Source organism: Hermetia illucens, chromosome 4, assembly GCF_905115235.1.
Source record: "Hermetia illucens chromosome 4, iHerIll2.2.curated.20191125, whole genome shotgun sequence".
NCBI classification, from domain to species: Eukaryota; Metazoa; Arthropoda; class Insecta; order Diptera; family Stratiomyidae; genus Hermetia; species Hermetia illucens.
Genome location: NC_051852.1, coordinates 156,158,289 through 156,171,802, shown reverse-complemented (window position 1 = coordinate 156,171,802; position 13,514 = coordinate 156,158,289). Strand labels below are relative to the sequence as shown.

Sequence of the window (13,514 nt, the reverse complement as noted above, 5' to 3'; positions counted from 1 at the left end):
GAATTGTAACCCCCGAGATTCATGATAAGGCGTCTGCAACGATGTTGTCTTTTCAATACACGTGCTGGATGTTGGAAGTAAATTGGTTGAAGAAGGTCAGTTGCCGAAGTTGGCGGGAGGAAGACGCTATGTCAGGCTTTTGTTTAAGCGTGATCGTAAGGGACTTGTGATCCGTGAATACAGCGAACGGCCTTCAAGGGAGAAACGAAAGTATTTAATGGAGAGGTACGCGGCGAGTAGCTCATTATCGTAGGCGTTGTAGTTGCGTTGGCTGGGTTAAGTTTGTTTAGAAAAAAATCAACGAATGCCAGGTTTGGTTCACTCATTGGTGAAGAGTGGCGCCGTGTCTGAGATATCGACGAACACAGCTAGGGGTGCATTTGGCCGAGGAAATGCCAGAAGTGTTATATGCCTAGATGGCCTCAGTAGACCACGCAACCTCGCGTGAGTCTTTTGTTTTGGACCCAGACAAGTAAGCGTTTAACATGAGCAAAAACCTTCGCAGATCCTTCACTGCGGTTGGCTGGGGAAAGTTTTTGATCTCTTCAATCTTGTCTAAGTCTGGTTGAATTCTGTCAGTGATGATCACGAGGGCGAGAAATTTCACCTGCGCTTGTGGAAATTTGCATTTTTCAATGTTTAGAATGAGCCTGGCCTAAAGGACAAACATCATTCACGAGACCAATGTTCAATTTTCGTAGGACAGAGTGGATGAATCACGGTAATGTTTGCGGTGCGTTGTATAGGCCGAAAGTCACCCTAGTGAACTCGAAAATTCTGAAAGGTTTGCAAATAGCCGGTTTCGGTATATCTCCGAGAGCTACAGGGAATTGGTGATACGCCTTGGGCAGATCCAAGGTCGTGGAAACAAGGCAACTTCTCAGTGGCAGGCGCAAAGTCATGGATGAGTGGAATAGGGTATCGGTCAAGAATTTTCTGAGAATTCAGACGCTTCTAATCTCAGCAGGGCCTCCATTCGCCGTTTGTCTTAGGGACCATATGGAATGGAGATGATCAACAGCTGGTTACATATACCCTGTTTCATAAGATCATCGAACTCTATCTTTGCAACAGTTAGCTTCTGGGGTGGTAAGGGACGCAACTTTGAGAAGATCGGGGTAGCCGGTAGTGTTGATATGGTTTTGCACATCGAGTTTAAGTGGTTGGGAGAAGCTAGTCAATGATGTCGCGATATTTTCGTAGGAGTGCACAAATGCAATGGCCGACAATGTTCTCGAAAACAATCGAAGGAGTGTCGTTTGCGCAGGTGAACATTTTTCCTGACGACTTCCAAGAGGTTGCGAGGATCTATTAAGGCTCTATTCTGCAGTTCCACCCACAACCCATAGTGAAACAGAAAGTCTGCGCCTAAGATGAGGGTGCTAATATCCACCAAAACGAATCGCCACGCAAACGCTCGGCTCAGTTCGAGACTCACGTCCACCTGCCTGTTGCAACAAATGCAGATGGGGGAGAGAGATTCGCGGCAGTCAGTTGCAAGTTTTGCGGTATTAGCAAACAGGGTACGTGGAGAATCGGCGGCGAGTTCGTTCAACGCGACGCGCTGCCGGGGATGTAGTGTGCGGTTTATGTCTCCATGGTGCTGCCACAAGAGCTGTTAACGTCCTCTATAATGGGTCACAGGAGGAGGAAAGAGTTAACAAAAGCCGAAATCTGCCATTTCAACAGTGAGTAAGGCAAGCGGCCGAAACCTTTTTCCCAGTTAGATTTAGTTTTGGCGAACGAAGGTGACGCAAGCACCTTTCGCCAAGGGAAGTTCTCTCCAACCTTACACCTAACCTTTGTCGGCACTGCACTGGCACATTAGGGAGGACTACACCAAAAGCGATCAGTAGGCAATTATATTTGAAATAAGATGGGAGCCAAAGACTAGGGAAATAGCATATCCAAAGCTGAAAGGGCGTCAGCCTGCTCTTGGAAGTCTGGTTAGGAAACCTTCTAAAGCAGGTGGATCCATGGAGAGAGCTTTGCATGTGGCACAATGCAAGGCCGAGGCATGTGATGTCTGTATGCCTAGGAGATGCTCATTCCCCAGTAGAATGCTCAACTGGTGGTGGAATAGCGAATTTATTTATTTATTTATTTATTTAATGAGGACAATACACAGAAAGCAAATTTCTTATTACATATTGTCCTCAGAGGGAGGAGCAAGTAAATGACATATTTTGCGCTTAAAGCTAGAGAGGGACATAGAGTCAAATGAACCAAGCTGTAGGGCATTGTACGACCGGCAAAACCTCGGGATCGGAGAGTGAAAGTAAATCTCGAGTTCGGCGAAGGGCACATCAAAAATGTCGGCATTACATGTGTCATGAGACGAGGCGATACGGAGAGTAATATCCGAGTTGGCGGAGCAGTCCATCAGACCATTGCAGAGTTTGAAAAGAGTACACATATCAAGGAAAATACGGCGTTGCTGTAGGGAGGGGAGATTGAGGGTGCGGAGTCGTGACGGATAATCAACCCGTGGAAGGTTCTTTTTGTAAAAGAGGGTCCGGGTGAATTTGCGTTGTACAGCTTCAAGAGCGCGGCCGTCACGGATGCGGTAGGGGGACCAGACTACAGAGCAGTATTCAAGGATGTTTTTGACAAGGGAATTGAAGAGTGTTAAGGAGGGCTGGATTGAGGTAAAGTCGGACGAGGAACGTAGGATAAAACCAGACATTTTGGAAGCTCTATTGATAATGTCAACGAAGTGGGAATTGAAACGAAGTTTATCGTCAAATATTACACCCAGGTTTTTGAAGGAGGTCAGTAATGAAAGGGGTTGACCACTGAGAGTATAGGAAAAGGATGATGAGGAGGGTTTCAGGGAATAGCGCATCCAGTGGCATTTGTTGACATTCAGTGTTAGCTTGTTGACCGAACACCAACGGGCTAAATTATCAAGGTTGGATTGTAAGAGAGCACAGTCCAATGGAGACGAAACAGAGGCAAACAATTTAAGGTCGTCTGCGTAAAGCAAATACGGACAGGTGAGGATGGAGGCGAGGTCATTGATAAAAGCAGGAAGAGTAGCGGGCCAAGAATAGAGCCTTGGGGAACACCAGAGGAAGGAGAGAAGGAACGAGATGAGTGACCATGAAAAGAAACTTTGCATGAACGGTATGAGAGATAGGAGGAAAGCCAGGAGATGACTGAGGGAGGGAAGTCTAGCGAAGAAAGTTTAGAGAGGAGAATGTTATGGTCAACGGTGTCAAAGGCTTTGGAGAAATCAGTATAAACAGCATGTACCTCCTGTCGTGAGTTCAAGCATTTAGCAACAAAGTTGGTAAAGACCAGATGATTTGAAGCCGTTGATCTATGTTTCACGAAACCATGCTGCTCTTTGACAATGAGGTGACCGAAGTGCGCGGTCAACCAGTCGTTGACGTATCTTTCTAGGATTTTGGAGCAAGAGGAGAGAATGGAAATGGGGCGGTAGTTCACAGCAAGGGAAGGGTCTCCGCTCTTGAGGATAGGAATGATAAGGGCCTCTTTCCAGAGACGGGGAAAGTAGCATTCGTCTAGACTTTTGTTGTAGATTATACACAGGGGGAGGGAAATGTGTTTTCTACAGTTAAGGAGGAAGAGATTAGGAAACCCATCGGGGCCAGGTCCGACATTGGGGTCAAGGTTACCAATGAGGAACTCAACCAAGGAAGGGGTAAGGAGAGGAATGGCTAGTGATTCGGAGGAGTCTGTGGTTATGAAAGGTGTAGAGGGTGAAGGGCTCGAGGGAGAAAACACTGAAGAGAAGTAGGTGCAGAGAAGGTCGCAGGATTGTTGTGGGGAGTTGGCAGTGGAGTCAGCGAAGCTGATAGAAGAAGGGACAGAATGAGTTGGATTACGAGAGTTGCGAGCGTGAGACCAAAAGAGTTTTAACTTACCGCGGGCAAGGGCGGCTTCGACGCTCAATAGGTACCTTTTACGCGCCTTTCTGACCATTGACTTCACAGTGGATCGTATAGCTTTAAAGTGAGCAAGGTCGGCGTCATTTCTAGAAGCCCGCAGCTTTCGATTTACCCGCCACCGTGCCAAATGAACGGTTCAGAGGCAGTAGGTAGAAGCGATCAGTGACAAAGGGAGCATATTTACAAATATGCCCGCAAAAGGCTGAAGTTTTCATCTAGCAGAGCAAGCGGGAATGGTTTAAGGAGCTCTGCTCAGAAGTGGATGTAAATCCGTGTGATGGGGCGGTTTCGAGGGCGGTCCTTCAATTTACGTGGCCTACCCTCTTGTTGAAAGTTATCAATGACTATTCCCCTACCAAGAGATGTGCACTAACATATTTCAGGGATTTTTAAAGGTGGCGGCATTTCTTGCAGTAACTACAGACTGTTGGAGATTAACCGCAGAATAGGTGACAATAAAGCTCCGGGCTTGGACCGAGCAGGTCCCTTATGCTCGCCGTAACTTCTGGATCGGAAATGTTCGCTGAGTTGTTCGAAGCGTAGATGTTTCCTACAACATGGAAGCTCCTGAAGTTGCTATTGCTCGGCTAAGGCTAATAAACCTCCAGGTGAGGTATCCTCCAATAGGCCTATATGTCTCCGAAACACTATGAGCAAAATGTTAGAGCGTGTAATCTACAATAGGTTGCTTCCGGCCTTCCATAACGACAGTACGGATTCCATAAAGCTAGATCAACCGTAGGTGCCATCAAATTGGTAATTGGATTAGCCGAGAACGCAAGACATGGAGAAGGTAGTTCCAGTAAATATTACGTGGCAGTAACGCTGGACGTGAAAAGTGCATTCAATTGGGCCTATTAGACCTTAATACGGAAAACAATGCAACGATTGGAGTTCTCATCTACCTCGCTGCTATTGTCGATAACCATTTAGCAAAAAGGAGGATTAGAAATGATTCCGATGACGGACCCCAGGAGTATGTTGTCTCTGTGAGTGTTCCATAGGGCTCTGTGTTGGGCCTACTATTGTGGCACATTATCCGGAGGGGGCCACGATGGTGGGTTATGCCGATGATATATTATTGGTTGTAGTCGCAGAGCATCTAGAGGTTGTTGAGTTCAACTCATGCTAAGCAATCAGTGCTGTTAAGACACTTACTGACGAAAAAATGGAAGCGGTCTTCATCATCAAGCGCCGGGAGCGAAACTACGCCCGAACTAGTATCGGCAATCACATTATCATCATCACTTCCAAGCCATCACTTTCCAGGGCGGTGAGGTCAAACGTGCTTTATACTACTCCTATTTGGGGAAAGGAATTTTACATATAATGCAGTGTCCATCTACTGCGTGCGGTCTATAGGAGGACAGCCCTAAGGGTGTGTTTTGCCTTCAGAACCGCCTCAGATGAGGCTAGAATAAATCTATAACAGCCGAAGAATTAAAACGCTCCTTTGCTGGCTAACAACGACTGTTTATTTCATTTTAATTAATCGTTTTAATTTTGACGTTCAAGCTTATTTATGGCACGATCCAATGTTGCTTGCCTTGCTTTAAGAACTTTCAAGGCTAGATTCTTGATGCTTGGTTTCACTGATTTGTGACTGCGCCCTGAACGTGAATGCCAAGAACGAATTAATCGCGGGCTCCAACGGCGGCCTCCTCGTCTACCCCAACGACGACTTGCTCGTCTACCCCAACGGCGTCCTCCGCGGCGAGGTCCACGATGAGCTGGTTTATCAGGTTTATTTCCAGTTTCTTCAGATGGACCAGCTTCACCAGCTGGGGATTCAGGTTCAGATTCGCCTGGTGCTGGTGATGCTTCCTGAGCGTCGTTGCCATCGGCAGGTGAGTCAGAAACTTTAGGTGTTTCTTCAGCAGGGCCATCAGCGTCCGGTTCTCCATCGTCAGTGGATACATCGGAGTCGGATTGTTCATCGGAAGGTTCAGATTCACTTGGTACTGGCGATGCTTCGTTTTCTGGCTCGTCGTTAACAGGGGCATCAGGCACTTGTTGTGAATTGTCAATAGGTGCATCAGAATCAGCTTGTGGGTCGTCAGAGGCATCGGAGGCATCAGTATCTTTAGAATCTGCTGGAGATTCGGGCACAGATTCGCCTGGTGCTGGTGATTCTTCGTTAACGCTATTGTCATCGGCAGGTGCTTCAGGCTCGTCGTCAGTAGGAACGTCAGGCTCCGGTTGTGCATCGTCATCGGAGGCGTCTGAATTGTCAGAATCTACTGGAGATTCAGGTTCAGATTCGCCTGGTGCTGGTGATTCTTCGTCGGCGGTATTGTCATCAGCGGGTACTTCAGGTTCCAGTTGCCCGTCGTCAGTAGATGCATCAGAGTCAGGTTGTTCATCGTTAGAGGCGTCGGAATCCTCGGAGGCATCGGCTGCATCAGTACCGTCAGACTCGATAGAATCTACTGGGGATTCGGGTTCAGATTCGTCAGGTGCTGGTGATTCTTCGTCGTCCGCAGGTGCTTTAGGTGTATCGTCAGCAGCGGCATCAGGTTCCGGTTGTCTATCATCAATGGATGCATCAGAGTCAGGTTACGCATCATTGGAGGCATCGGACTCGTTCGAATCTGCCGGAGATTCGGGTTCAGATTCTTCTGGTGCTGGTGATTCATCATCGGCGTTGTTGTCATTAGCAGGCGCTTCAGGATCGACGTCGGTAGGGACATCAGGTTCGACTTGTCCATCGTCGGTAGATACACCAGAGTCAGGTTGTGCATCGGAGCCATCAGAGGTATCAACTTCTTTATTTCCGAAGATTGCATCATGTAGTTTTTGACGCGTCTCACGTAATTTTTCCAAGATCGGTGCCACTTTATTTTCCAAGATATCATCGCGAAGTTTTTGAAGCGCTTCTTGCAATTTTCCTACGTTCAGTTTTTCTTTATTTTCCTCGGTTTTAACTTGCAATCTTTGGCGTATCTCTTGCAATTTTTTCGCGATGTCATTTTCAAGATTTTGACGGGCCTCTTGCAATTTTTCCACGATCGGTGCTACTTTATTTTCAGCGGTACCATCGTGAAGTCTTTGATGCGCCTCTTCCAATTTTTCCACGATGTCATCTTCAAGTTTTTGGCGTGCCTCTCGCAATTTCTCCAGATTCGCGGCTACTTTATTTTCGGCAGTAGCATCGGTCAGTTTTTGGCGCGTCTCTAATAATTTTTCCATGATGTCATCTTCAAGTTTCTGGCGAGCCTCTTGCAATTTTTCCACTATCGGTTGAACTTTAGGTTCGGCGGTTTCGTCGTGCAGTCTTTGACGGATCTCTTGCAACTTTCCCAAGATGCCATCTTCAACATTTTGACGTGCTTCTCGCAATTTTTCCACAATATCGTCCTAAAGTTTTTGGCCCGCTTCCTGCAATTTTTCCACGTTTTCCGCTAAATTATTTTTGGACTCCCGCAATTTTTCCAAGATCCCAGATTGATGAGGGATGTCGACCTGAGGCTCAGGTTCTTCGTTGTCACCGGCAGGTGTTTCAGGTGCTTCGTCATTGGGGGCATCAGACTCTGATTGCTCATCGTCAGTGGATACCTCAGACTCGGGTTGTGCATCTTCAGAGCCATCGGGGGTGTCAGCCCCGTCAGAGTTGTCCGCTGTTTCACTGGCAGCTGGAGAATCCACAACTTTTTCCCCGAAGATGTTATCATGCAATCGATCATGCGCCTCTTGGAGTTTTTCCACGATCGGTGTAATACCAAATCGATTGCGGATGTCCAGCTTCGCAACCGTGAAAGTAGTAAGGAGTAGGACTCCAAAAAGTACATAAAGCGGCTTCATGATTCTAAAGGAAGAAAATGACGTATTAGCAGAAAATTTTGAAAAGATGGATGTGTATGATGAGGGGAGCCCGTCTCTATTTTTAGTTTGTGTTTTTAAAGCCCCATTAGGAAACTTTTGAATGTTTTTGTCAATAAGGTTCCGTAACGTAAAGGATAAAACTGGTATTTAATTACTATATATTACGATTAAATTTCCCAAAGGGCTTATATAGACAGAAAGAACAGCTTGAAAGTACTACCACTTATTAAAATTTCCGATAAAAGGATAGGAGCTCCCATTTCCCTATTTCTTGCGAAGAATTTGGTCGCCGCGCAGGTCTGTCCCCCCCCCTCGCCCCCCTCGGAAGACGGACCTGGTAGTGGAAAGGTCACATTTAAAAGAGGGGCGACAACTCCATTGACGGCCATGCAATGTGGAGCAACCCCCCCTCCCAAGATGGCTGACAAATGGGTCGCCTGAAGAGCACTTTCGCAGAAAAGCAGAGGAGGAGTGCAGGCATCTCTTGAAGTCTTGGAGGAGCTAATGGACATTTCGGAGAACCACTGCTCGTAGATGTGGTTGACGCGGTATACTCCATCAGGAGGTAAATGTCAACCATATATATATATCGTTTCTATGCAATAAAATGAGCAACGGGGGAAACAATGTTAGCAAATCTTTACAAAAAAAACTTCCTATTGAGAATAGGGTTGGAGGGTAGTATAGTAATCAGGCTTGCTTACCACAATCACTAAGTCGATGGTGTATCTCGATTTCTGACTATGAAACTAGAACTGATTGGATAGAGCTAATTTCGCCCCTTTTATACAAAAAATCCGAAAGCATTTGAAAACAACATAATCCCATTTTGGAAAATATCCCTAAGAATGCATCTGTTCAAATATTTCTCTATTAAATAAAAATAATGACGAATGTGGCATTATCACAAATAAATTAAGAATTCCTTGCAAATTTCAGATGAACTGGTTTTAAAAATGCAATCTCCAGGCACGTTTGGCAAACTAAATAAATTTACTCAGTTGGATGCCATTTCTTGCTTGGTCATGTTTAAGATGCATTAATAATAAATTATTATTTTCCAATATAAAAATATTGTGGACAGAGTCCTTCTTATTGATGTCTCCCAATACTGAAATATCTGAATTTTTTCCATCTGAATCTGGCCATAAGAAACTGAAACGAAAAGTAGACAATGAAATAGGAAATAAAGTAGGGAAAGAAAAAAGATACAACAAAAGATAGTTCGGCCAGATAGTTGGGTTGTAAAGGAATGAGGGATGAGCAGCTGCAGTTTTGATGGTTAACGGGCAAGAAATTTGTTATTGCCAGTGTTAATGTTTTGTACTGTTGACTTCTCCTCGAATGGCTGTTACACAGTAGGGCCCTTTCCATAGTGGGCTGAGTTTTCCATTCTTGTTTTCTACGTTTATCAGGACTTGGTCACTCACACTGAATGTATGTTTGTCGTATTGCTTCTTTGACTGTTGCTTACTTAAAATTTGATTTTCCTTTGCTAACTTTTAAACTTTTTGTGGCTTGTAATGCCTCGTTGCAATGTCTCTTATTGCCACCGGTATCTTGATGGGTAAGGATACCTTCACGACCTGACATATGTGGCGTTATCCAATATACTTCTTTATATCTCCACCTCTCCACCAGTATTTTTTTCTCAGTTTCTTGTATGTTCTCATGATCCCCTGGTGACTTTCCATAAGTAGATCATGATAATCCCGTAAGACGGTAACGATTTTCTTAGGGTTTGTATGTCAACACTACTACTTGGTGTCCTCTTTGGTCTCTGTCACTTGCTTGGGTGACCTTTCCTTCCGGGCCGTCATCTGCATAACTTTCGTTTTCCTCGAATTGCTCTTGTCATATTCTATCTGTAGTCGTATTCAGATAATTTATGATGGAATCAGACTAATCTTGTGGTCGGGTCCTGCACATTAAAGATCCCTTTTAACGGCTTATGGTCCAGGTATACCGTGAACTTCCTACCCTGCAGGTAGAACATGAAGTTCCTCATGGCACAGAATATAACCAAAAGTTCTCTTTTAGTAGTCCTGTAATTCCGTTCTGCCTTGTTCAGTGACCTACTGGCATAGGCTATCGGGTAATCCTTCCCTACAGGTCCTTATGACAGCACCGCTTCACCACTCGCGTCCGTTGTTACAGTAAACGGAGTTGAGAGGTCCGGATAGCGCAATATTGGAGGTAAAATTAGTGTTGTTTTAATGATATTAAAAGCCAGCTCGCATTTCTCTGTCCACGTAAACTTAACATTCTTCCGAAGCCAGTTTGTAAGCGGTCGGACAATTTTTGAGAAGTCTGGAATGAACCTCCGCTAATAATCGACTAATCTCAGGAATGATTGGAAGTGTTTTACTTTCGCGGTCTGTGGGCATTCTCTAGCGCTTGCTACCAACCTGGGATTTGGCCTTGTTCTTTCTTCTGACCAGACATGTCCTAGGTACACTACTTTCTTGCAAAGGAATTTACATTTGTCAGGCTGTAATTTCAAGTTAATTTCTCTTAATCAATCGAACACAGCTCGTAGTCTCCGATTGTGGTCTTTTAGGTATTTGTCATAAATTACTATGTCATCTAGATAGTCAAAACATTCCAGGCCCTGTAGTCCAGGAAGAACGTAATTCATTAGCTGTTGGAATGTTGCTGGTGCCTATTCAAACCAAACGTCATCCGATTAAACGCGTAATGCCCGTAATCTGTGCTGAAAGCGATCCTGGCCCGATGTTTCAGGTACACTAACACTTGATGGTATCCACTAGCTAAGTCCAGTGTGAAGAAACACCATAAATATATTAACTGGTCCACTATGTCTTCTATTCGGGGAAGCGGGAAGGAGTCTATGAGTTTATGGTCTTCTCATTTAGGTTACGGAAATCGACCACCCCTCTTCATTTCTTTTCTCCGTTAGGCCCGGATTTTTTAGAAACCATCAATAGTGGTGAATTCCACGGGCTCTTACTTAGCTGGACTATTCCATTTTCTAACATGTATAGGCTAATTTACCTCCTTCAAGTGGAATATTTCATGACATTAGTTACATAATTCTCTAATAGAAATTTCCTCTTCTTTCCTCATAACCCTCAAGCGGGCTCTGGAGGTAGAAAGGCTAAGGCGGTTGGCTGGTCTATCGGAGCTTTCGACGAGGAGACATTCCTGGCCGCATTGGAGGGAGCCCATGATCCGGATGGAACAGCGGTGGAAAGGGTCACACAGCTGTCTCAGCGTGTAACCGAAGCATGCGACGCTACGATGCACGACGACGTTTGCACCACGGCAAGAGGCCAAACTACTAGTGGAACACGGAGGTCGCTGCCTTGAGATCCTCTTGTCTCCGAGCGAGGAGACTTTCCCACAGGACAAGGGGAAGGCCGGAGCACCAGGAGCGTGAGGAGGAATACAGGGATCTGCGAAGCAACCTTAAGAAGGCCATTCGGAGAAGCAAACGGGAATGCTACCAGAAGCTCTGCATGGAGGCTAATACGAATCCGTGGGGTACAGCCTACCAAGTTGCAATGAAGAAGATCCGCGGGCGAAAATCACCTCAGGTGACATGCCCACGGCTCTTGTTGCAAACAATTACAACTCTTTTCCCGCAGCAGGAGCAGGACGAAAGAGAACCCCAACTGGCAGCTCAGCAGGACGTCTTCTCGATCCCTGATGTTACCGAAGAGGAACTTTGGGAAATTTGCTGACGTATTGGGGACAGCAAGACTCCGGGATTGGACGGAATTCCGAACAGGGCTCTGAAGGTGGCGGCCAAGGCCAGATCAAGGTGGTTCGCAAGCACATTCGAATCGTGCATGGCGGAAGGAGTGTTTCCCGCCCAGTGGAAGAGGCAGAAGCTGGTCTTGCTACCGAAGCCCCGAAAACCACCCGGCGTGCCCTCTTCATATCGCCCTATTTGTCTCTTAGGCAATATGGGGAAGATGTTGGAGAGGGTGATATACGCTGCTCCCGTTCATCGAGCTTGCGGGTGGTCTTTCAGAGCGGCAATATGGGTTTCGGCGAGCCCGTTCTACGGTCGATGCAGAAGCAAAGGTCATGGAATTGGCTCGAAATGCAATGGCCATGGGCAAATGCTGTGCTCTGGTAACGCTGGACGTCAAAAATGCTTTTAACTTAGCCAGCTGGGGCTGGATTAAGAGCGCTTTGGCCAAACTGGGTGTTCCTAGCTACTTGGCTCGGCTCATCGAGAATTACTTTTCGGACAGACTTCTCTGGTACGAGACGGACGGCGGGCCGAAGGAATACATTGTGGCAACAGGTGTGCCTCAAGGTTCTGTATTGGGACCGCTGCTGTGGAACATAATGTACGACGGAGGAGGAGACAACGCTGATTGGTTTTGCGGACGACTTGGCGGTAGTTGCAATTGCAAAGCATCCCGAGGACGTGGAGCTTTATGCAAATGAAGCCATTCATACCATCAAGTCATGGTTACGAATGGCCAAGCTGGACCTGGCGGACGAAAAGACAGAGGCGGTCCTCATTACCAACCGTAGGAAGAAAAACACGGTTACCATCCAGGTTGGTAATCGTGAGGTCGTCTCAAAATCGGTTGTCAAATACCTGGGGGTGATGATCGATGCCAGGCTGAGTTTCAAGGGATACTTGGATTATGCGCGAGAGAAGGCAGCAAATGCCAGCTCATCCCTTGCAAGGATGATGCCTAACGTGGGAGGGCCAAAGTATAGTCGCAGGCGACTCATCGCGGGAGTGGTGAGGTCGATCCAGCTATACGCGACCCCTGTCTGGGCGGGAGCGTTGGAACGCGCTGTCAACCGGAGGAAGATATGTTCGGCATACCGGCCAATTGCGCTAAGGGTGTTATCGCAGGAATGATCCCTATAGATCTTCTAGCGAGCGAGGCACACTGGCTCTACGAAAAACGGAAGGCAAATCCAGCCGAGGTGCTTGCGGATTTCCGAAAAGCCATCAGGAGAGAGTTGTGTGGCAAGTAGCAACAACGATGGGATAACTCCGACAAGGACAGGTGGACCCATACATAGATCCCGTGTATCGGGAAATTGGTCAACCGAAAGCACGGAGAATTGAGTTACCACCTGACACAGTTCCTTACGGGACACGGTGGCTATAGGAAGTACTTGCATCGCTTCGAGTTGGACGAGCCTCCCAACTGTCCTGAATGCGGTGCTACACTCGAGGACCCGGAGCACGTTATGTTCCATTGTCTCAGATTTCTGCAGCAGAAAAGGAGGTTGAACAGCACCTTAGGGGCGGACATCGGGCCCTCCAACCTGGTGGAAGAGATGTTGAAGTCGGAGGAAAACTGGATGGCGGTAAATGAGACAGTAGCCGTGGTGCAGACAAAACTCCTGGAGTTGGATCGAGCTCAGAAGGCGGCGCGACGGAGACGTGACATGGACGAGCTGGTATAGCGAACCAGAGCCCCCTCCGCGAAGTAATACTTCACGGTGGTCCCGCGGGGAGGTGCGGAAGAGTGAGGGTGGTTTTAGTGGGTGTGAATCCCACACACTGCTGCAACCTGGCGCAGCAGCGTCTTTCTAAGATTTCCACCTCCATCCATTAAAAAAAAAAAAAAAAAAAAAAACCCTCAAGCGGATCAGTTAGTAATAGTATATTTTTAAATTCAACCTCAGTCTCTGTACTATTCACGACTGGGAAGTGTTATTACGGGCAATAAACTATTTCCAACGTAGGCACCGCTATTTATCTCTTGTGCCAGACCGAGGGTGTCTTGTGCCAAGTGTACCGGTAGTCTAACTGATGCCTCAACATGCGGGGGT

The 13,514-nt window shown here is 46.6% G+C and overlaps 2 protein-coding genes across 2 annotated transcripts; both read right to left on the bottom strand.

The window, feature by feature from the left end:
* Window positions 1–5,411: 5,411 nt before the first annotated feature.
* LOC119654129 (acidic repeat-containing protein-like) lies at window positions 5,412–7,103 on the bottom strand. Its single transcript, XM_038059292.1, has 3 exons — window positions 6,950–7,103; window positions 6,496–6,859; window positions 5,412–6,441 (listed from the first exon to the last, which is right to left on the bottom strand). Exons 1-3 carry the CDS (start codon window positions 7,101–7,103, stop codon window positions 5,412–5,414), a joined length of 1,548 nt encoding a protein of 515 aa, XP_037915220.1.
* A 168-nt stretch (window positions 7,104–7,271) lies between these two features.
* On the bottom strand, window positions 7,272–8,486 carry LOC119654858. The gene is made up of 2 exons (XM_038060443.1): window positions 8,441–8,486; window positions 7,272–7,719 (listed from the first exon to the last, which is right to left on the bottom strand). The coding sequence occupies exon 2, from the start codon at window positions 7,713–7,715 to the stop codon at window positions 7,272–7,274; it is 444 nt and encodes a 147-aa protein (XP_037916371.1). The 5' UTR covers window positions 7,716–7,719; window positions 8,441–8,486.
* Window positions 8,487–13,514: the final 5,028 nt, after the last annotated feature.